Source organism: Stegostoma tigrinum, chromosome 17 (genome assembly GCF_030684315.1).
Source record: "Stegostoma tigrinum isolate sSteTig4 chromosome 17, sSteTig4.hap1, whole genome shotgun sequence".
Classification (NCBI taxonomy): Eukaryota; Metazoa; Chordata; class Chondrichthyes; order Orectolobiformes; family Stegostomatidae; genus Stegostoma; species Stegostoma tigrinum.
The window spans coordinates 13,043,130-13,061,212 of record NC_081370.1 but is presented as its reverse complement, the minus strand read 5'-3'; the positions used below and the strand labels follow the sequence as shown (position 1 = coordinate 13,061,212).

The 18,083-nt window shown below is 46.3% G+C and overlaps 1 protein-coding gene across 2 annotated transcripts in view; it reads right to left on the bottom strand.

Moving 5' to 3' along the window:
- The window catches only part of fbxo3 (F-box protein 3), a 53,423-nt gene extending 37,379 nt beyond the window's left edge, over nt 1-16,044 (bottom strand). For both annotated transcript variants that reach the window (XM_059651985.1, XM_059651984.1), the window contains exons 1-4: nt 15,916-16,044; nt 12,234-12,323; nt 7,934-8,097; nt 6,921-7,035 (exon numbers count right to left, since the gene is read on the bottom strand). In XM_059651985.1, coding sequence (XP_059507968.1) covers nt 6,921-7,035; nt 7,934-8,097; nt 12,234-12,323; nt 15,916-16,025 — 479 coding nt within the window. In that variant the 5' untranslated portion in view covers nt 16,026-16,044. The remainder of the gene's footprint in view (nt 1-6,920; nt 7,036-7,933; nt 8,098-12,233; nt 12,324-15,915) is intronic.
- Nucleotides 16,045-18,083: the final 2,039 nt, after the last annotated feature.

Below are 18,083 nucleotides of genomic sequence, written 5' to 3'. Positions count from 1 at the left end.
AAACTTTCTCTATTGAATATAAGTTTGTTATTAATTTGTTATTATTATTTGACGTAAGCTTTCTACTTTAGTATTGAGTGGGTGTTCAGATAAGTGGGGTATGGATGCTAGGGCAGTTGCTTGCTCCTCCTGCAGAATGTGGCAGTTGGGAGATGTGGCACACGTCTCCGCTGGCTACATCTGCGGGAAGTGCACCCAGCTACAGCTCCTTGAAAACCGTGTTAGGGAAATGGAGCTGGAGCTGGATGAACTACGGATCATTCGGGAGGCAGAGGGGGTAATTGAGAGGAGTTATCGGGAGTTGGTCACTCCTAAGGCTCAGGACGAGGATAGATGGGTTACAGTTAGGGGGAGGAAAGGGGACAGACAGACAGTGCAGAGATCCCCTGTGGGCATTCCCCTCAGCAATAAGTATACCGTTTTGGATACTGCTGGGGGGGATGACCTACCAGAGGAAAGCCATAGTAGTCAGTTCTCTGGCACTGAGCCTGACACTGTGGCAAAGAAGGGAAGGGGGCAGAATAGAAAAGTACTCGTGGTAGGGGACTCGATAGTTAGGGGAATCGACAGGAGATTTTGTGGGCAAGATCGGGATTCCCGGAAGGTATGTTGCCTCCCTGGTGCCAGGGTCCGGGACGTCTCCGATCGGGTGTATAAGGTTCTAAAAGGGGAGGGCGAACAGCCAGAAATCATGTTACATATTGGCACAAATGATATAGCCAGAAATAGGTTTGAGGATATAAAAAGTGATTTCAGGGAGTTAGGATGGAAGCTGCAGAGCAGGACGAACAGAGTAGTGTTCTCTGGTTTACTACCGGTGCCACGAGATAGCGAGGTGAGGAACAGGGAGCGGGCGCAGCTGAACACGTGGCTACGCAGCTGGTGTAGGAGGGAGGGCTTCAGATATGTTGATAATTGGGATGCCTTCTGGGGAAGGTGGGACCTGTACAAGAAGGACGGGTTGCATCTGAACTGGAAGGGGACCAATGTCCTGGGTGGAAGGTTTGCTCGAGTAGTTCGAGAGGGTTTAAACTAGTATGGCAGGGGGGTGGGAACCTGAGCTGTATACCAGAGGTGAGCGTTGATGCAGGTGAGGCAGTAGCAAGAGGTAGACCAGCTAGTGGGAAGGATTTTCCTGGGAAGGAACCAAGGGATCGGTTAAAGTGTGTTTGCTTTAATGCAAGGAGTATCAGGAATAAAAGTGATGAACTTAGAGCATGGATCAGTACCTGCTGCTATGATGTTGTGGCCATAACAGAGACATGGGTTTCTCATGGGCAGGAATGGTTGCTGGATCTTCCAGGGTTTAGAACATTTAAAAAGAATAGGGAGGGGGGAAAAAGAGGAAGGGGTGTAGCACTACTAATCAGAGAGGGTATCACAGCTACAGAAGCTTCCTTTGTCGAGGAAGATCTGCCTACTGAGTCAGTATGGGTGGAAATTAGGAACAGCAAGGGAGTAGTCACCTCGTTAGGGGTTTACTACAGGCCCCCCAATAGCAGCAGGGAGATTGAAGAAAGCATAGGTCGACAGATTTTGGAAAAGTGTGCACGCAGTAGGGTTGTTGTAATGGGTGACTTTAACTTTCCTAATATTGATTGGAACCTCCTTCGAGCAGAAGATTTGAATGGAGCTGTTTTTGTAAGGTGTGTTCAGGAGGGTTTCCTAACGCAGTACGTTGACAGGCCGACGAGGGGAGAGGCCATTCTAGACTTGGTGCTCGGAAACGAGCCGGGGCAGGTATCAGATCTTGTGGTGGGAGAGCATTTTGGTGATAGTGACCATAACTGCCTCACATTCTACATAGCTATGGAGAAGGAGAGGATTAGGCAAAATGGGAGGATATTTAATTGGGGAAGAGGAAACTATGATGCGATTAGACATGAGTTAGGAAGCATGGACTGGGAGCAGTTGTTCCATGGTAAGGGAACTATAGACATGTGGAGACGGTTTAAGGAACAGTTGTTGGGAGTGATGAGTAAATATGTCCCTCTGAGACAGGCAAGAAGGGGTAAGATTAAGGAACCTTGGATGACGAGAGCGGTGGAGCTTCTAGTGAAAAGGAAGAAGGTAGCTTACGTAAGGTGGAGGAAGCTAGGGTCAAGTTCAGCTAGAGAGGATTACATGCAGGCAAGGAAGGAGCTCAAAAATGGTCTGAGGAGAGCCAGGAGGGGGCACGAGAAAGGCTTGGCAGAAGGAATCCGGGAAAACACAAAGGCATTTTACACTTACATGAGGAATAAGAGAATAGTCAAAGAAAGAGTAGGGCCGATCAGGGATAGCATAGGGAACTTGTGTGTGGAGCCTGAGGAGGTAGGGGAAGCCCTAAATGAGTTTTTTGCTTCTGTCTTTACGAAAGAAACCAACTTTGTAGTGAATGAAACCTTTGAAGAGCAGGTGTGCATGCTGGAATGGATAGAGATAGACGAAGCTGATGTGCTGAAAATTTTGTCAAACATTAAGATTGACAAGTCGCCAGGCCCGGATCAGATTTGTCCTCGGCTGCTTTGGGAAGCGAGAAATGCAATTGCTTCGCCACTTGCGAAGATCTTTGCATCCTCGCTCTCCACTGGAGTCGTACCTGAGGACTGGAGAGAGGCAAATGTAATTCCTCTCTTCAAGAAAGGAAATAGGGAAATCCCCGGCAATTATAGACCGGTAAGTCTCACGTCTGTCGTCTGCAAGGTGTTAGAAAGGATTCTGAGGGATAAGATTTATGACCATCTGGAAGAGCATGGCTTGATCAAATACAGTCAACACGGCTTTGAGAGGGGTAGGTCATGCCTTACAAACCTTATCGAGTTTTTTGAGGATGTGACTAGAAAAGTTGATGAGGGTCGAGCTGTGGATGTGGTGTATATGGACTTCAGTAAGGCATTTGATAAGGTTCCCCATGGTAGGCTCATTCAGAAGGTCAGGAGGAATGGGATACAGGGGAACTTAGCTGCTTGGATACAGAATTGGCTGGCCAACAGAAGACAGCGAGTGGTAGTAGAAGGAAAATATTCTGCCTGGAAGTCAGTGGTGAGTGGAGTTCCACAGGGCTCTGTCCTTGGGCCTCTACTGTTTGTAATTTTTATTAATGACTTGGACGAGGGGATTGAAGGATGGGTCAGCAAGTTTGCAGACGACACAAAGGTCGGAGGTGTCGTTGACAGTGTAGAGGGCTGTTGTAGGCTGCAGCGGGACATTGACAGGATGCAGAGATGGGCTGAGAGGTGGCAGATGGAGTTCAACCTGGATAAATGCGAGGTGATGCATTTTGGAAGGTCGAATTTGAAAGCTGAGTACAGGATTAAGGATAGGATTCTTGGCAGCGTGGAGGAACAGAGGGATCTTGGTGTGCAGATACATAGATCCCTTAAAATGGCCACCCAAGTGGACAGGGTTGTTCAGAAAGCATATGGTGTTTTGGCTTTCATTAACAGGGGGACTGAGTTTAAGAGTCGTGAGATCTTGTTGCAGCTCTATAAAACTTTGGTTAGACCGCACTTGGAATACTGCGTCCAGTTCTGGGCGCCCTATTATAGGAAAGATGTGGATGCTTTGGAGAGGGTTCAGAGGAGGTTTACCAGGATGCTGCCTGGACTGGAGGGCTTATCTTATGAAGAGAGGTTGACTGAGCTCGGTCTCTTTTCATTGGAGAAAAGGAGGAGGAGAGGGGACCTAATTGAGGTATACAAGATAATGAGAGGCATAGATAGAGTTGATAGCCAGAGACTATTTCCCAGGGCAGAAATGGCTAGCACGAGGGGTCATAGTTTTAAGCTGGTCGGTGGAAAGTATAGAGGGGATGTCAGAGGCAGGTTCTTTACGCAGAGAGTTGAGAGAGCATGGAATGCGTTGCCAGCAGCAGTTGTGGAAGCAAGGTCATTGGGGTCATTTAAGAGACTGCTGGACATGTATATGGTCACAGAAATTTGAGGGTGCATACATGAGGATCAATGGTCGGCACAACATTGTGGGCTGAAGGGCCTGTTCTGTGCTGTACTGTTCTATGTTCTATATTCTACAGAGTCAGTTTGGGTTGAGGTCTGGAACAAGAAAAGAGCTTTGTTGTTTTTTTTTTAAAGCAAGCCCCCTAATAGTTGCAGAAAAGTAGCGGAGCGGATTGGGAAGCAGACACTGGAAAGGTGCAGGTGAAGTTACAGGTTTGCTTCAACTTTCCAAATATTGATCAGAGACATCTTAGTTCTAATAGTTTAGATCTGAATGGATTTTGTCCAGATGGATTCCTGACACAGCATGTAGGTAGACCAACATGAGGGGAGGCCACTTTGGATTTGGTGCTTGGCAATGAACCGGACCAAGTGTCAGACGTGTTGGTAGGACAGCATTTTGGCAGTAACAACCATAACTCTGTTAGTTTTACAATAGTCATGGAAAAGGATAGGTACATACAGCAGGGTAAGGTTTATAATGGGGGAAGGGTAATCATAACTCTGTTAGGCAATAACTGGGTAACATAACATGGGGACAGATGCAGTCAGGGAAGAGCACTATTGAAATGTGGAGATTGTTAAAGGAATGCATACTGCGTGTGCTCAATATGTTTGTTCCTAGCAAGCAGGGGAGATGTGGTCGAGTGAGGGAGCCTTGGTTCTCAAGAGATGTCGAACAACTTGCTATGAGGAAGAAGGTTGCTTGTGAGAGGCTTAGGCAACAAGCAACCGAAAAGGCTCTAGAGGGATACAAGTTATCCAGGAAGGAGCTGAAGAAAGGGCTTTGGAGAGCTATGAGGGGGCATGAGAAAACCTTGGCAGATAGGATCAAGGAAAACTCCAAGGCTTTTTACATGTACACGAGGAATAAGAGAATGACCAGAGAAAAAGGAGGACCGATCAAGGATTGTAAAGGGAATTTGTGCATGGAGCTTAAAGAGATAGGAGAGGTCCTTAATGAATATTTTTCTTCTGTATTCACAGCTGAGAGAGGCCGAGTTGTAGAGGAGGACAGTGTGAAACAGGCTGGTAGGCTACAGGATGTCGACGTTAGCAAGGAAGCTGTGCTAGGAACTTTGAGCAAGTTGAAGATAGATAAGTCCCCTGGGTCTGATGGAATATAACCAAGGATTCTACTAGAAGTGAGGGAAAAGATTGCAGGGCCTTTAGCAACGATCTTTTCGTCCTCACCATCCACAGGTATAGTGCCAGAAGATTGGAGGGAGGTAAACATCATTCCCTTGTACAGAAAAGGGAATAGGGATAACCCTAGAAACTACAGGCCAGTTAGTCTCACGACAATGGTGGGCAAATTACTGGAAAGGATTCTGACAGATAGGATTTATGATCACTTGGAAAGGCACAGTTTGACTGGCGATAGTCAGCATGGATTTGTGAGGGGTAGATCATGCCTCACAAACCTTATTGAATTTGAATTCTTTGACGAGGTGATCAAACACATGGATGAAGGTAGGGCAGTGGATGTGGTATACATGGATTTAAGTAAGGGGTTTGATAAGGTACCCCATGGTAGGCTCATGCAGAAGATAAGGAGGCATGGGATAGGGGGAAATGTGGCAGACCGGATTCAGAATTGGCTGACCCTTCGAAGAGGAGGAGTGGTAGTGGATGGAAAATATTCAACATAGTGCTCAGTTACGAGTGGTGTACCACAAGAATCATCTATTTGTGATTTTTGTAAATGATTTGGATGAAGGAGTGGAAGAGTAGATGAGTAAGTTCGCGGACGATACGAAGGTGGGTCGCGTTCAGGATAGTGCGGAGGGCTGTTCTAGTGAGTTTTGAGGAGATTTGTAGCTCAGGTTGAGGTTCTGGATGTAAGTTTGCTCACTGAGCTGGAAGGTTTGTTTTTAGATGTTTCACCACCATTCTAGGTAACATCATCAGTCAGCCTCCGGTGAAGCGCTGGTGTTATGTCCCGCTTTCTATTTATCTGTTTGTTTCCTTGGGTTGGTGATGTCATTTCCTGCATGTCTAGGTTACAAAGGGGCATTGATAGGATACAGAGCTAGGCTGAGAATTGGCAGATGGATTTTAACACTGGAAAGCATGAGGTGATTCATTTTGGAAGGACAAACTTGAATGGAGAATACAGGGTGAACGGAAAGATTCTTGGCAGGGTGGAGGAGCAGAGGGATCTTGGAGTTCATGTCCACAGTTTCTTGAAAGCTGCCACCCAGGTGGATAGAGTTGTTCAGAAGGTGTACAGTATGTTAGCTTTCATTAATAGAGGGATTGAGTTCAAGAGCCATGAAGTTAGGCTTATGGATGATAGTATAAGGTAGGGATGGAGGTTAGACGGACCTTAGGATTAGGTTAAAAGTTCAGCACAACATGGTGGGCCGAAGGGTCTGACTGTGCTGTACTGTTCTATGGTCTATCTCCAGAGGGCAAGAAACTAAGACCAAAATCAGTGACACTTTCCAGTTCTAGAGAAGGCAGAAAGTATCCCAGATCCAGTGGCTAGGAATAAACCACATCAGTTATACACACAGCAAGGACCAAGGACACTGGGACACACTGCCAGAAGAGGTGGAGGAAGCAGGCACATTGGTGACATTTGAGGCACATGGATGGTTACATGAATAGGGAGGGAATAGCAGGACGTGAACCAAATAGGGGAGAAGGTTTGTGTTTTAGGTTAGTTAGGGCATGATGATCGGCTTGGAGGGCAGAAAGGCCTGTTCCTGTGCTGTACCTCTCTTTAGTTCTTTGACACAACCCTCTGTACAGACAGCAAGGAACTTAGACCAGGAGCCTCTGTGCACACAGTGAGGAACTGAGAAACCACCTTCTGTATACTCAGTGTGAAATTGAGAACACAACTGTATGTACACACTGAGAAACAGAGGACAATACCCTCAGAATACATAGCAAAACGCCAAGAACACAACCCTCAGGATGCACAGTGCAAAAACGGGTACGACCCACTATACTCACAGCTTCATTGTATCTTACCCAGGAACAACCAGTCGCTGCCCGTTGTGAATGCGAAGGGAACAGCGATAATCATTGGGGAGCTTGAATTTAATTCGCCGTTCAACAACATCCAGCTCTTCTTCAGTCAAACCCACTACAGACAGGAGGAGGCCAGGCATCAGAAACTAGTACAGCTTTTCATGTAATGAGAAGCTATCAATGATATTCAATATACAATTTATAAAATCACTCAGGGCCCAGGTTTGATTCCAGTCTTGGGTGACTGCGTGGTCTTTGCACGTTCTTCCTTGCTTCAGTTTCCCCTCTCAGTCTGAAGATGTGCAAGTTACGTGGGTGGGCCATGCTAAATTGCCCATTGTGTCTGGGGATAAGCAGGCTGGGTGGGTGAGCCATTCTAAGTGCAGGATTACAAGGATAGGGTAGGGGGCTGGATCTGGGTGGAACGGTCATCAAAGAGTTAGTGCAGACATGATGGGCTGAACAACCTCTTTCTGTACCATGGGGATTCTATGATTCTATAATATAAACAATACACAAACAGCACAGGGTACAGACAATACACGAATGACAGATGTTAACACACAAAACACAAACTAGAAATTAATATATAGGCATTACAGACATGGCAGAGTAATTTCACAGAAAATGCACACTAATACAGCAGATTGAGGCCTTGAGGCCCAAATCAGTTTTGTCTTTCTACTTTCCCCAATTCACCCCTTCTTCATTCATCTCTGTTCCTCACTCCTTCCACTTTCCAAAAGTCTACCTCCATTCTCTCCCCATCTCCCACTGCAGTCAGTAATACATCCAGCACCTCCCCATTCTCTGTAATGCTCTGGTGATGTGGACAAAGGACTGATATCATTGGGCAAATATCATTGAAGTCTGGCTGAGTCTACAGCTCACTCCCTGAGATCACTGCACCAGCCTCACTTCGCTCCACTCCACGACCAGCCTACTCTAGTTACTATTTCACCCTACCCCATCTCACCATTCCATGGTACAAATGGCCAGACTGGTCTAGTTACCATTCAATGAGGCAATCATACGGGGACATCTCTGCCCCAGGTATTCTTTCAAATCCTGCCAGGCCTTTTTTAACTGGCTGTAGTGATCAATGTAGCGTCCCATGTCGCAGTAGAACTGACGGAAAAGCTCCATCCAACGTATATTCTGCTGCATTTTATCCTCCCTGCCAAGACAAGATGTGAGTGATAGATATTTAGTGAACCAAACTTTCAGCCATGCAGATACACAACAGACAACTAAAACTGGCACATACACAGAACACTTTTGTCCCCGTATCTATAATACACACTTGCGCAAGCATACGTAGACACACATTCTCACACCTGCACATGCACACATACATTTGTACATACAGAAGATGCACAGATAGGCAATTACAGGATGCTTACAGCACAGGGGACTGACATTTATTCTGTCATATCTAAGCTAACTCTATGCAGAACAATTCTGCCACTGTCACTCGGCAAGTCAGAATTAGTTCAGTTGTGTTGAGTGTCAAGAGAGGAAGGCAAGGTCGGATGGTCTTTTCTTCAATGATAGGAATTTAATAGGTAAGATTGATGAGTTAATGACATGGATTGACATGTAGAAGCATGATATTGTTGCCATCGTAGAAAAATGGTTGAGGGAAAGGCTGGACTGGCAACTTAATATTCCAGGCTACAGGTTCTTTTGGCAAGGCAGAGTAGGGTGTAGAAAGGGTGATGGTGTAGCAGTCAATTAATAAGGAGTCAATTACTGCAATACAGAGAGATGATATCTTGGAAGGCTCTTCAAACAAGACTTTATGATTATAACTTAGGAACGTTAAAGGGGGCAGCTGTTTTACTGGGAGTAGATTAGAGGCCCCCCAAACAGTCAGCAGGAATTCGAGGAGCAAATATGTAGACAGTTCACAGTGGTGTGTAAGAGTAATAAACAGGTAGTTATACTGTGGAATTTCAACATTTCCAAAGTAAATTGGGATAGTCATTGTTAAGGGTTTAGGGATTTCTTGAAGTGTAACCAGGGAGTTTTTATATCAATACATAGAAGGTTCAACAAGGAATGGTGCAGTGCTGCATCTGATTCTGGAGAAAGAATTTGGATAAGTGTTTGATTTGGCAATGGGGGAACATTTTAGAGATGGCACCCACTACAGGGTACAGTTCAAATGTGTTCTGGACAAGGAAAAAGCTGGCGTGCAAAAGATGGCTTTGACTGGGGAAAGGCATATTTTCTTAAAATGAAGCAGAATCTGGCCACAGTCGACTGGGTAACAGCTATCTGTGGGGTCAAGCCTACAGCAGAGCAGTGGGGGGGGGGCATTCAAAAACGGCTTGGGTAGAGTACAGGTCCAACGTGTATCCTTTAAGCAAAATGTAGGAGCGATAAGTTCAGAGAATCCATAATGTCTAGGGTAATTCAGGGCTGGATGAGGAAGAATAGTGCTTTTAGTCGAATGAACACTTCTCTTCAGTCTTCATTTTGGAAAGGACAACGTGGGTACAGAATTCAGGAAAAGCGGCTGTAAGGAACTTGCACAGTTTGACTTCAGATATGGGGAGGTATTGGTTTAAAAACTGATAAATCCCTGGCACAGAATTGCAGCCCAGGCTGCAAGGCACAAAACTGCAGGGACTCTGATGCAGATGTTTAATTCCTCTTCAGCCATGGGACAATTGCCAGTGAACTGGAGGTTGGCTAATGTGGTTCCACCTTTTAAGAAGGGTGGTTGAGATAAACCAGGAAATTACAGACCAGAGTCTCACATCAGAGGCAGAGAAACAATCAGAAAACTTTATGAAGGAGAAATTTAATACCTACTTAGGTATTAATTAGGGATAGTTTGCATGGCTTTGTCAGAGGGCAGTCATGCCTAACAAATTTATCAGAATGTTTTGAAGATGTGTTGAAGTGTGCAGTGAGGCAAGTTCGATCGATATAGTTTTCATGGATTTTAGCAAAGCTTTTGACAAGGCCCCACTTAGGGAATTGATTGAGAAGGTTAAATTAGATGGAATTTAGGGAAATATGGTGAGAGGGATCAGAAACTGACTTGGTAATAGGATATAAAGGGTAGAAGGCTGTCCGAGTGGCCTAATTTGCCAATCTGACATCTACCACGTGCCCTGTTTTGCTTTATTCCCCGGCTGCCTTATTTGCCATTGAGTGAAGTGTCCTTGCTAGCACTGCCTTTGCCTTCATAGAGAATTCAATTGTGTACCTCAATTGTGTCCAACGGTGTACAACAAGAACCAGTACCGAGACCCTTACTGGCTATTATATACATAAATGATACAGATGAAAATGTGGGGGAATGTTAAGAAATTTTGCAGATGATACCAAGATTGGTAGAGTGATTAAAAGTGAAGCTGGTGGTTGTAGGTTACAGGATGATGGGTTGGTGAGATGGGCAGACTAGTGGCAGACAGTATTTAGCCCCAATAAGTGCGAAGTGATGCACTTTGAAAGAAGCAGCAAGATGAGGGAGCATTTAATGAATGGCAGGACACTGAGTTGCTTAGAGGAACAGAAGGATCTTGGGGTAATTATTCAGAGATCCCTGAAGGCAGCAGAGCACATGAATAGCATAGCTAAGGCGGCACACAGGACACTCGCTTTCATCACTTGTGACAGAGTATCAGAGCAACGACGTAATACTGGAGTTGTACACAGCATTGGTCTGGCCACAACCAGAGTACCCTGGGCAGTTCTGGTCACCTCACTTCCTCGATGTGATAGCACTGGAAGGAATACAGAGGAGGGTCAGCAGGATGCTTCCTGAGATGGAAACTTAAATAGACGAGGGATTGGTTTCTCAAGAGCAGGCTGAAACTGGACATGATTAAGGTGTATAAAAAATGAGGGGTATGGCCAGGGTGAATCTCTATTTCCCTTGGTTGAGGGGTCAATCACGATATGGTATAGTTTGAGGGTAAGGGGCAGGAGATTCAGAAAAGAATTTGGAGAAAAAACCTTTTACCGCTCAGCAAGTGGTGGGAATCTGAATGCACTGCCTGTGAAGGCAGTGGAGGTCAAAAACCTTACAACCTTTAACAAATATTTAGATGAGCACTTCAAATATCGTAATATTCAAGGACACAGGACAAATGCAGGAAATTGGGATTAACGTGCATTTAGTTATGTCAGTGTAGACTTGATGGACCGCAGAGCCTTTTCTGGACTGGAGTAATCTATCACTTATCCCCCTTTTTGCCCCATATCCCTGAAACTTTATTCTTTTTGAGAACAATTCAATTCACTTATGACAGTTACAGTCCAACCTGATTCTGACATTTATGAACTCCCAGGTTATAAATGCACGCTCTTAAAAGAACTTCTCCTTGAGTCATTAGTGGCTTTTCCTCAAACTGGTGACCTCTGGTCTCAACCATTCCATTAATGAGAGCAGGTTTTAGAGAATGGCATACAATTTTGAATCCTTCGATCATTAGACCACAAGAAATCAGTAAGAATTGGGCTGATTCTTGACCTTCTCAAGCCTGCTCCATCATTTAATTAGATCCTGATTCAACGTAGTTCATGACAAGCTTCCTGACAGTTTCCCATATCCCTTGATTTCCCTGCTAATCAATGATCTCTCTCAGCTTTAAAATGCAACAGGGTAGAGATCACAGATACACAGCAAAGACTGAAGAGCAGAGAGACAGGGTGCAGATTCCAGATACAGATCAGAGTGGAGAGATCGGATAGGGATGGCAGCCCAGAGGGGCAGGGTAAAGAGTGTGGATCAGGAGATAGTAGCTTTGGTTGCTCTGCTATTTTAAAGGATGTTTTTAAACAATAAAGGGTACAGAAAAAAATTTACAAGTATGTTGTCAGGAGGTCTTGAGTTCTTCAAAGTTTGGATCAGCTGGGACTGTTCGCCCCTGGAGCATAGAAGGCTGAGGGTTGACCTTATGGAAATGGTGTATGGATAATGTCTTTTTCTAAGTGTAGGGAAATCCACAGTTAGAGGGCACATGTTTAATGTGGGAGGGGAAGGAATTAAAAGGGACCTTGAGAGCAACTTCTTCGCACGGAGGATGGTGCATTATTAGCTACCAGAGGAATTGGTAGAGGCAGGTACAATTACAACATTTACAGACATCTGGATAGGTATATGAATGGGACAGGTTTAGAGGAATATGGACCAAACACAGGCAAACGGGACTAGCTCAGTTTAGGATATCTGGTCAGCATGAACGAGTCTGAACCTGTTTCCATTCTGTATGACTGAAGTGAAACACACAACTCAAAGAGCAAATACTGGTATTCAGGGATTCCTGTCTTTCATCCCTTGGTCCCAATACTTACTCTGTCAGCAGCCAGTATTTCTCACAAAGTCTCTTCCACAGGGGGTCATGACTGCAGAGTTGATGGAATCTGCGACAAACATACTGGCAACTGGAAGGGTGAAGTAGAAACATAAGATAATCAAATCAAAACAACTGCTGCTCAGCGTCAATGGCATCCTGAACCAGGAGATGGTCAGGAACTCGATCTAATGCTAAAATCAGGCCTCTAAACAGCCTTCTCATGTCTCATCTTTTAATTCCTGGTGGCATCCTCCTCTCCCACTTCAACCTCAGTGTATGGCTGGCTCGGCCACATCACACTGTAATAGGACAGCACAGCTCAAGTGATCACTTAGCCCATCAACTGCGTGCCAACACCTTTACAGAGAAACTCCATTCATGCCTATCTCATCATGCACCTACCTGACCCTGGAACACCTGTGTATCCTGTGGCCTGTGTATCCAAGTGCCTATCCCATCTGCACCACCCTGCTCCAGTCACGAGTGTCTGTCTGCCCTGTCCTAGTGATATGCATCTACCAGCCCCTGTACTGGGGACACAAATCCACCTCCCCTATCTGCATTCTGTTTACCCACTATCCCCAACCCAGCTGTGCATCTCCAGCTGCGCATCTCCAGCTGCGCTATTCACACTCTATGTATCATCATCAGTCCACCCTTATGCTGTTCTTCCTCTCACCCATCCCTTCCTCCCACCCCAAGCCGCACCCCCATCTACCTACCTACCTCATCCCACCTCCTTAACCCGTCCGTCTTCCCTGGACTGACCTATCCCCTCCCCACCTATACTCTCTCCACCTATCTTCTTTTCTCTCCATCTTCGGTCCGCCTCCCCCCTCTCCCTATTTATTCCAGAACCCTCACCCCATCCCCCTCTCTGATGAAGGGTCTAGGCCCGAAACGTCAGCTTTTGTGCTCCTGAGATGCTGCTTGGCCTGCTGTGTTCATCCAGCCTCACATTTTATTATCTTGGATTCTCCAGCATCTGCAGTTCCCATTATTTCTGTGAATGGTGCCTGGATCTCTAAAAGCCTGCATATGCGCCCAATCTCATTCCCATTTTGTTTCCTCGGTATGCAAGTAACTCTATGGTCACTCCATCACCCAGCAGCTCCTATCAACCTCCTCATGCACATCCAATGCTTCATCCTTTGTGTGACATCTGGCTGTTTCTACCTCCTTCCCCTTTCATTGCTTACTGATGCCTCCTTCCTACAGATTTCTCTACTCCCTTGCCCTGTGCGATCCTCTCATTCCTCATCACTTTGCCTCTGCACCCCTCCCGTTTCATATCTCTCTCCCTCTCCCACTTCTTCAGCTTTTCACCCTCTCCTCCTGCTCACCTCGTTCCACACACAGCCTCTTTCTCCCTCCCCTTCACACCACTCCCACAATTTTTCTCTTTATCCCCATTACACACTCGCCTCCCTTTCACTACCCACCTTGTCCCTCTCAGAGTTAATCTAGAGCCATGTTGTTCACTCTACCTTCTTCTTCAAAAATTCTTTCACAACATGTCAGTGTGCCCAGCATTTATTACCCATCCCTAGTTACCCTTGAAACGGTGATGGTCAGCTGCTTTATGTACAGCTGTGGTACTTGGTCACAAAAATGCCCAAAAAGCTGTTAGTTAGTGATGTAGCTCCAGGATTTTAACACCGCAACACTGAAGGAACAACAAGTTAGGATGGTGAGTAGTTTGAAGGGAAACTTGCATTCCATGCATCTACAGCCTTTGTCCCCCTGGATAGTAATATTTGTAGGTTTGGAAGGTGCCAAGAAGCCCTGGTCAATTTCTGCACCACATTCTTTAGCCGGTACATTCTGTTAATATTTAGCATTGATGGTGGAGGAAGTCATGGAAACATACCATGGAAACAGGTCCTTTGGCCCAAGTTGGTCCATGCTGACCATGGTACCCACTCAGCTCGTTCCAATTGCCCACACTTAGTCTATATCCCTTCAAACCCCTCCCATCCATGTACCTGTCCAAATGTTTGCCACTGAACCTGCTCAACCACTTTTTCTGGCAGCTCATTTCAGAAATGCACCACTCTGTATGAAGAAACAGCCACCCCTCAGGTCCTTCTTAAATCTATCTCCTCTTACCTTAAACCTATGCCCTCTAGTTTTCAACTTCCCATCCCTGGGGAAAAAGACTATATGCATTCATTCTATCCATGCTCCTCATGATTTTACATACCTCAATAAAATTACCCTTCATTTTCTGATGTTCCAATGAAAGAAGTCCTATCCTGACCAATCTCTCCCTACGACTCGGGCCTACTACTCCTAGCAACACCCTCATAAATCTTCTTTGCATACTTTCCAGTTTAATTACATCATTCCTAGAACAGGATAACCAGAACTGTACACGATATTTCCAATGCGGCCTCACCAATGCGTTACACAACTGTAACATAACGTCCCAACTCATATACCCAATGCTTTGACCAACGTAGGCCAGCATGCTAAATGCCTTCTTCACCACCCTATCCACCTGTGATGCCAGGTTCAATGAACATGCACTTGTATTCCCAAGACCCTCTGTTCCACAACACTCATCAGGATTTCACCATTCACTGTATAAGTCCTACCTTGGTTTGACTTTTCAACGTGTAACACCTCATATTTATCTGTATTGAATTGCATTTGCTAATTTTCAGCCCACTTCCTCATCTGATCAAGATCTGTAATTTTTGATAACCTTCCTCATTATCACCAATGCCTCCTAATTTTGTATCATCTGCAAACTTACTAATCGTGCCTTGTACATTCACATCGAGATCATTTATGTCAATAACAGACCCCTATGGCACACCACTAATCAAAGATCTCCAGTCTGAGATGCAACTTTCAACTATCACCCTCTGCTTCCTACCATCAATCCAATTTTGAATCCAATTAGCTAGCTCTCCCTGGATCCCATGTGACCTAACCTCATGACTAGCCTGCCATGCAGAACCTTGTCAAAGTAGGACAACATCCACTATCCTACCCTCAACAATCCTCTTAGTTAAAACTCAAAGATTTGTCAGACATGACTTCTCACAAATATCCATGCTGACTATCTCTTATCAGGTCTTGACTATCCAAATGTTGGTTGATCCTGTCTCTCAGTATCCTCTCCAATAACTTGCCTACTCCTGATGTCAGGCTCACAGGCCTGTAGTTCCCTGTCTTGCCTTTTCTACATTTCTTACACAATGGAACAACATGAGCCACCCTTCAGACTTCAATGGGTTGCCTTGTCCTGGATAGTGTCAAGTTTCTGGACTGTCGTTGGGGCTGCCCCCAAACAGGGCAAACTGGGGAGTATTCCACCGCACCCTGGACTACTGCCTTGTAGGTGGTGAGCAGGCTTTCTCTTTTGGGAGGCGTGGAGTCAGAAGGGGAGTTATTCGCTGCAGCACGGCTGGCCTCTGACTTGATCTCTTGTGGCCAGTGTTTTATGTGGAGAGTCCAACTGAGTTTCTAGTCAATGGTAACCCCCAGGAATGTGAAAGTGTACAAAAAACAAAGTTGCTGGAAAAGCTCAGCAGCATCTGTGGAGGAGAAAACAGAGTTAACGTTTCGGGTCCGGTGACCGTTCCTCAGAACGCGAGAGAGACCCGCCCCCATCCCCACTCAATTCCCTTCCACCAGTCCCGGCACCCTGCTCTCCACCGTCACCGCAGTACCTGACCAGGTCTCTATGTTCCAGGAAACTGAATATCAGCAGAAGCGGCTCGGCAGGCAGGAGCGCGGCGCTCAACAGTTCAGGGGTCAAGGCCCGACTCTCGTCCGCCATTTTCACGTGAGGGCGTGGTCTGACCCAGACCACGCCACCTGGAAGGGGCGGGCACAACGCGGCCGCGGCTTACGGGCATGGGGGGGCGTGATAAAGTGCACAGCTACGCCCTTTGTGGGGCGGGGGTGTGGGTGCGTTAAACGCCGAACTCGGACCATTGGGGATAATAATGTGCAGAACTGGATGAACGCAGTAGCCCAAGCAGCATCGGAGGAGCAGGAAGGCTGACCTTTCGGGCCCACACCCTTCTTCAAAAATGGGGGAGGGGAGTTCTGAATTAAATAGGGTGAGGCGGATAGAGGAGAAGATGGTTTTTTCTCAGGTTTTGCCTCCACACTGAGACCGCCAAAAGCAATCCCAGACATCACCGTCACTGAGGCCGAGCCCCAGCACGTAAGCCAGTAAAAGTGAATGTAGGTGGGGTGGTAGGGAGGGGATAGGTCGGTCCAGGGAGGACGGACAGGTCAAGGGGGCGGGATGAGGTTAATTGGTCGGAGATGGGGGTGGGGCTTGACGTCGGTGGAAGGGATAGTTGGGAGTTAGGACGGGTTAGGGAGCCGGGACGAGCTGGGCTGGTTTTAGGACGCGGTGGGATTTTGAAGCTTGTAAAATCCACATTGATACCATTGGGCTGCAAGGTTCCCAAGAAGCAGCCTAATGGTATCAATGTGGATTTCACAAGCTTCAAAATCTCCCCTGCCCCTTCCGCCTCCCAAAGCCAGCCTCATCCCGCCCCCTGGACCGACTTATCCCCTCCCTAACTCCCCACCTACAATCACCTTTACTGGTTCCGTCCCCGCCCCTTTGACCTGTCTGCCTCCTCTCCATCTATCTCCTCCTCTCTCCCTATTTAATTCAGAGCCCCCTTTCCCTCCCCCCTTTCTGAAGAAGGGTGTAGGCCCGAAACGTCAGCCTTCCGACTCTTCTGCTGCTTGGCCTGCTGTGTTTATCCAGCTCTACATCTTGTTACCTCAGATTCTCCAGCATCTATAGTTCAAACTATCTCTGTTTTCTTCCTGTCTTGTTTGCAAAGTTGTAGCTTTCGTGTAGTCGACATGCTTGTGTAGGATGCCTCTCCAACCTGAATATTGTATGTCATGGCACGTGACCTCACACTGACCATGCTGCTTACCCGTGCAGGTCTATTCCCATGATTTTTGACAGCAAACTCTCTCCTGAAGATGACTGTCTCACTTCGAAAAGTCTTGGTGTTCCTGATGCCATTTCACCCTTATCCCCAGATCCAGGATGATTGAGTTAACCTGGTGTGGAATCGTCTCCCCGTTAGCAACTCTGTCTCTGTCATTGCGTGAGGGATGGTCTGATAATCAACAGGAACTGAGCCTGTTTGATATTGAGTGAAGTTGTAGGCTATTTTTTTTAAAGCCTGGCTTCAAAGTTTGGACTGCTGTTTCCAACAGAGCATTGAACATTGGATCATGTGGAGCTGTCCTTACATGCCGAATGCCATCCAACTTGAGGAAATACTCAAATTTGCTGCTGGTGAATGATGGCCTGCTGTCTGTGACTGACACCTCCAGTGGTCCATGTACTCCCAAAGATGCTGGCAACTTATCGACCTTTGTCCCCATATCTGATGAATGAACTCAATGCGCAACGAACTATTTTGAATGAGTATCCGCAATGACTAAAAGCATAGAGACCATGAACAAACCGGCACAGTTCATATGTTATCGAGTCCAGGGTCTGTGCAGCCATTCCATGAATGTGAGGGAGCTGCTGGCTGTAATTTTTGTCCTTGTTGCCACTTTAGGCACTACCCCACCAATGCGGCTATGTCTGCATCCAAACCTGGCCACTCAACATAACTTCTCACCAACATCTTCATTTCAGAAACCCCTGGACATCCCTGGTGGATTTCAACCAGTATCTGGCGATGACCTTTGCCTGGGACAATCACTCTTGTTCCCCTTAACAATATGCTGTCCTCTGTGGTGATCTAGTCTTTCCAGATCAAGAAATGTTTCAGTTCTGGCTGTGATGGCTCTTTTGTTTCCCCTTCACCGCCAGCTGTTTTAATTTTGGCAGGACAGGAAT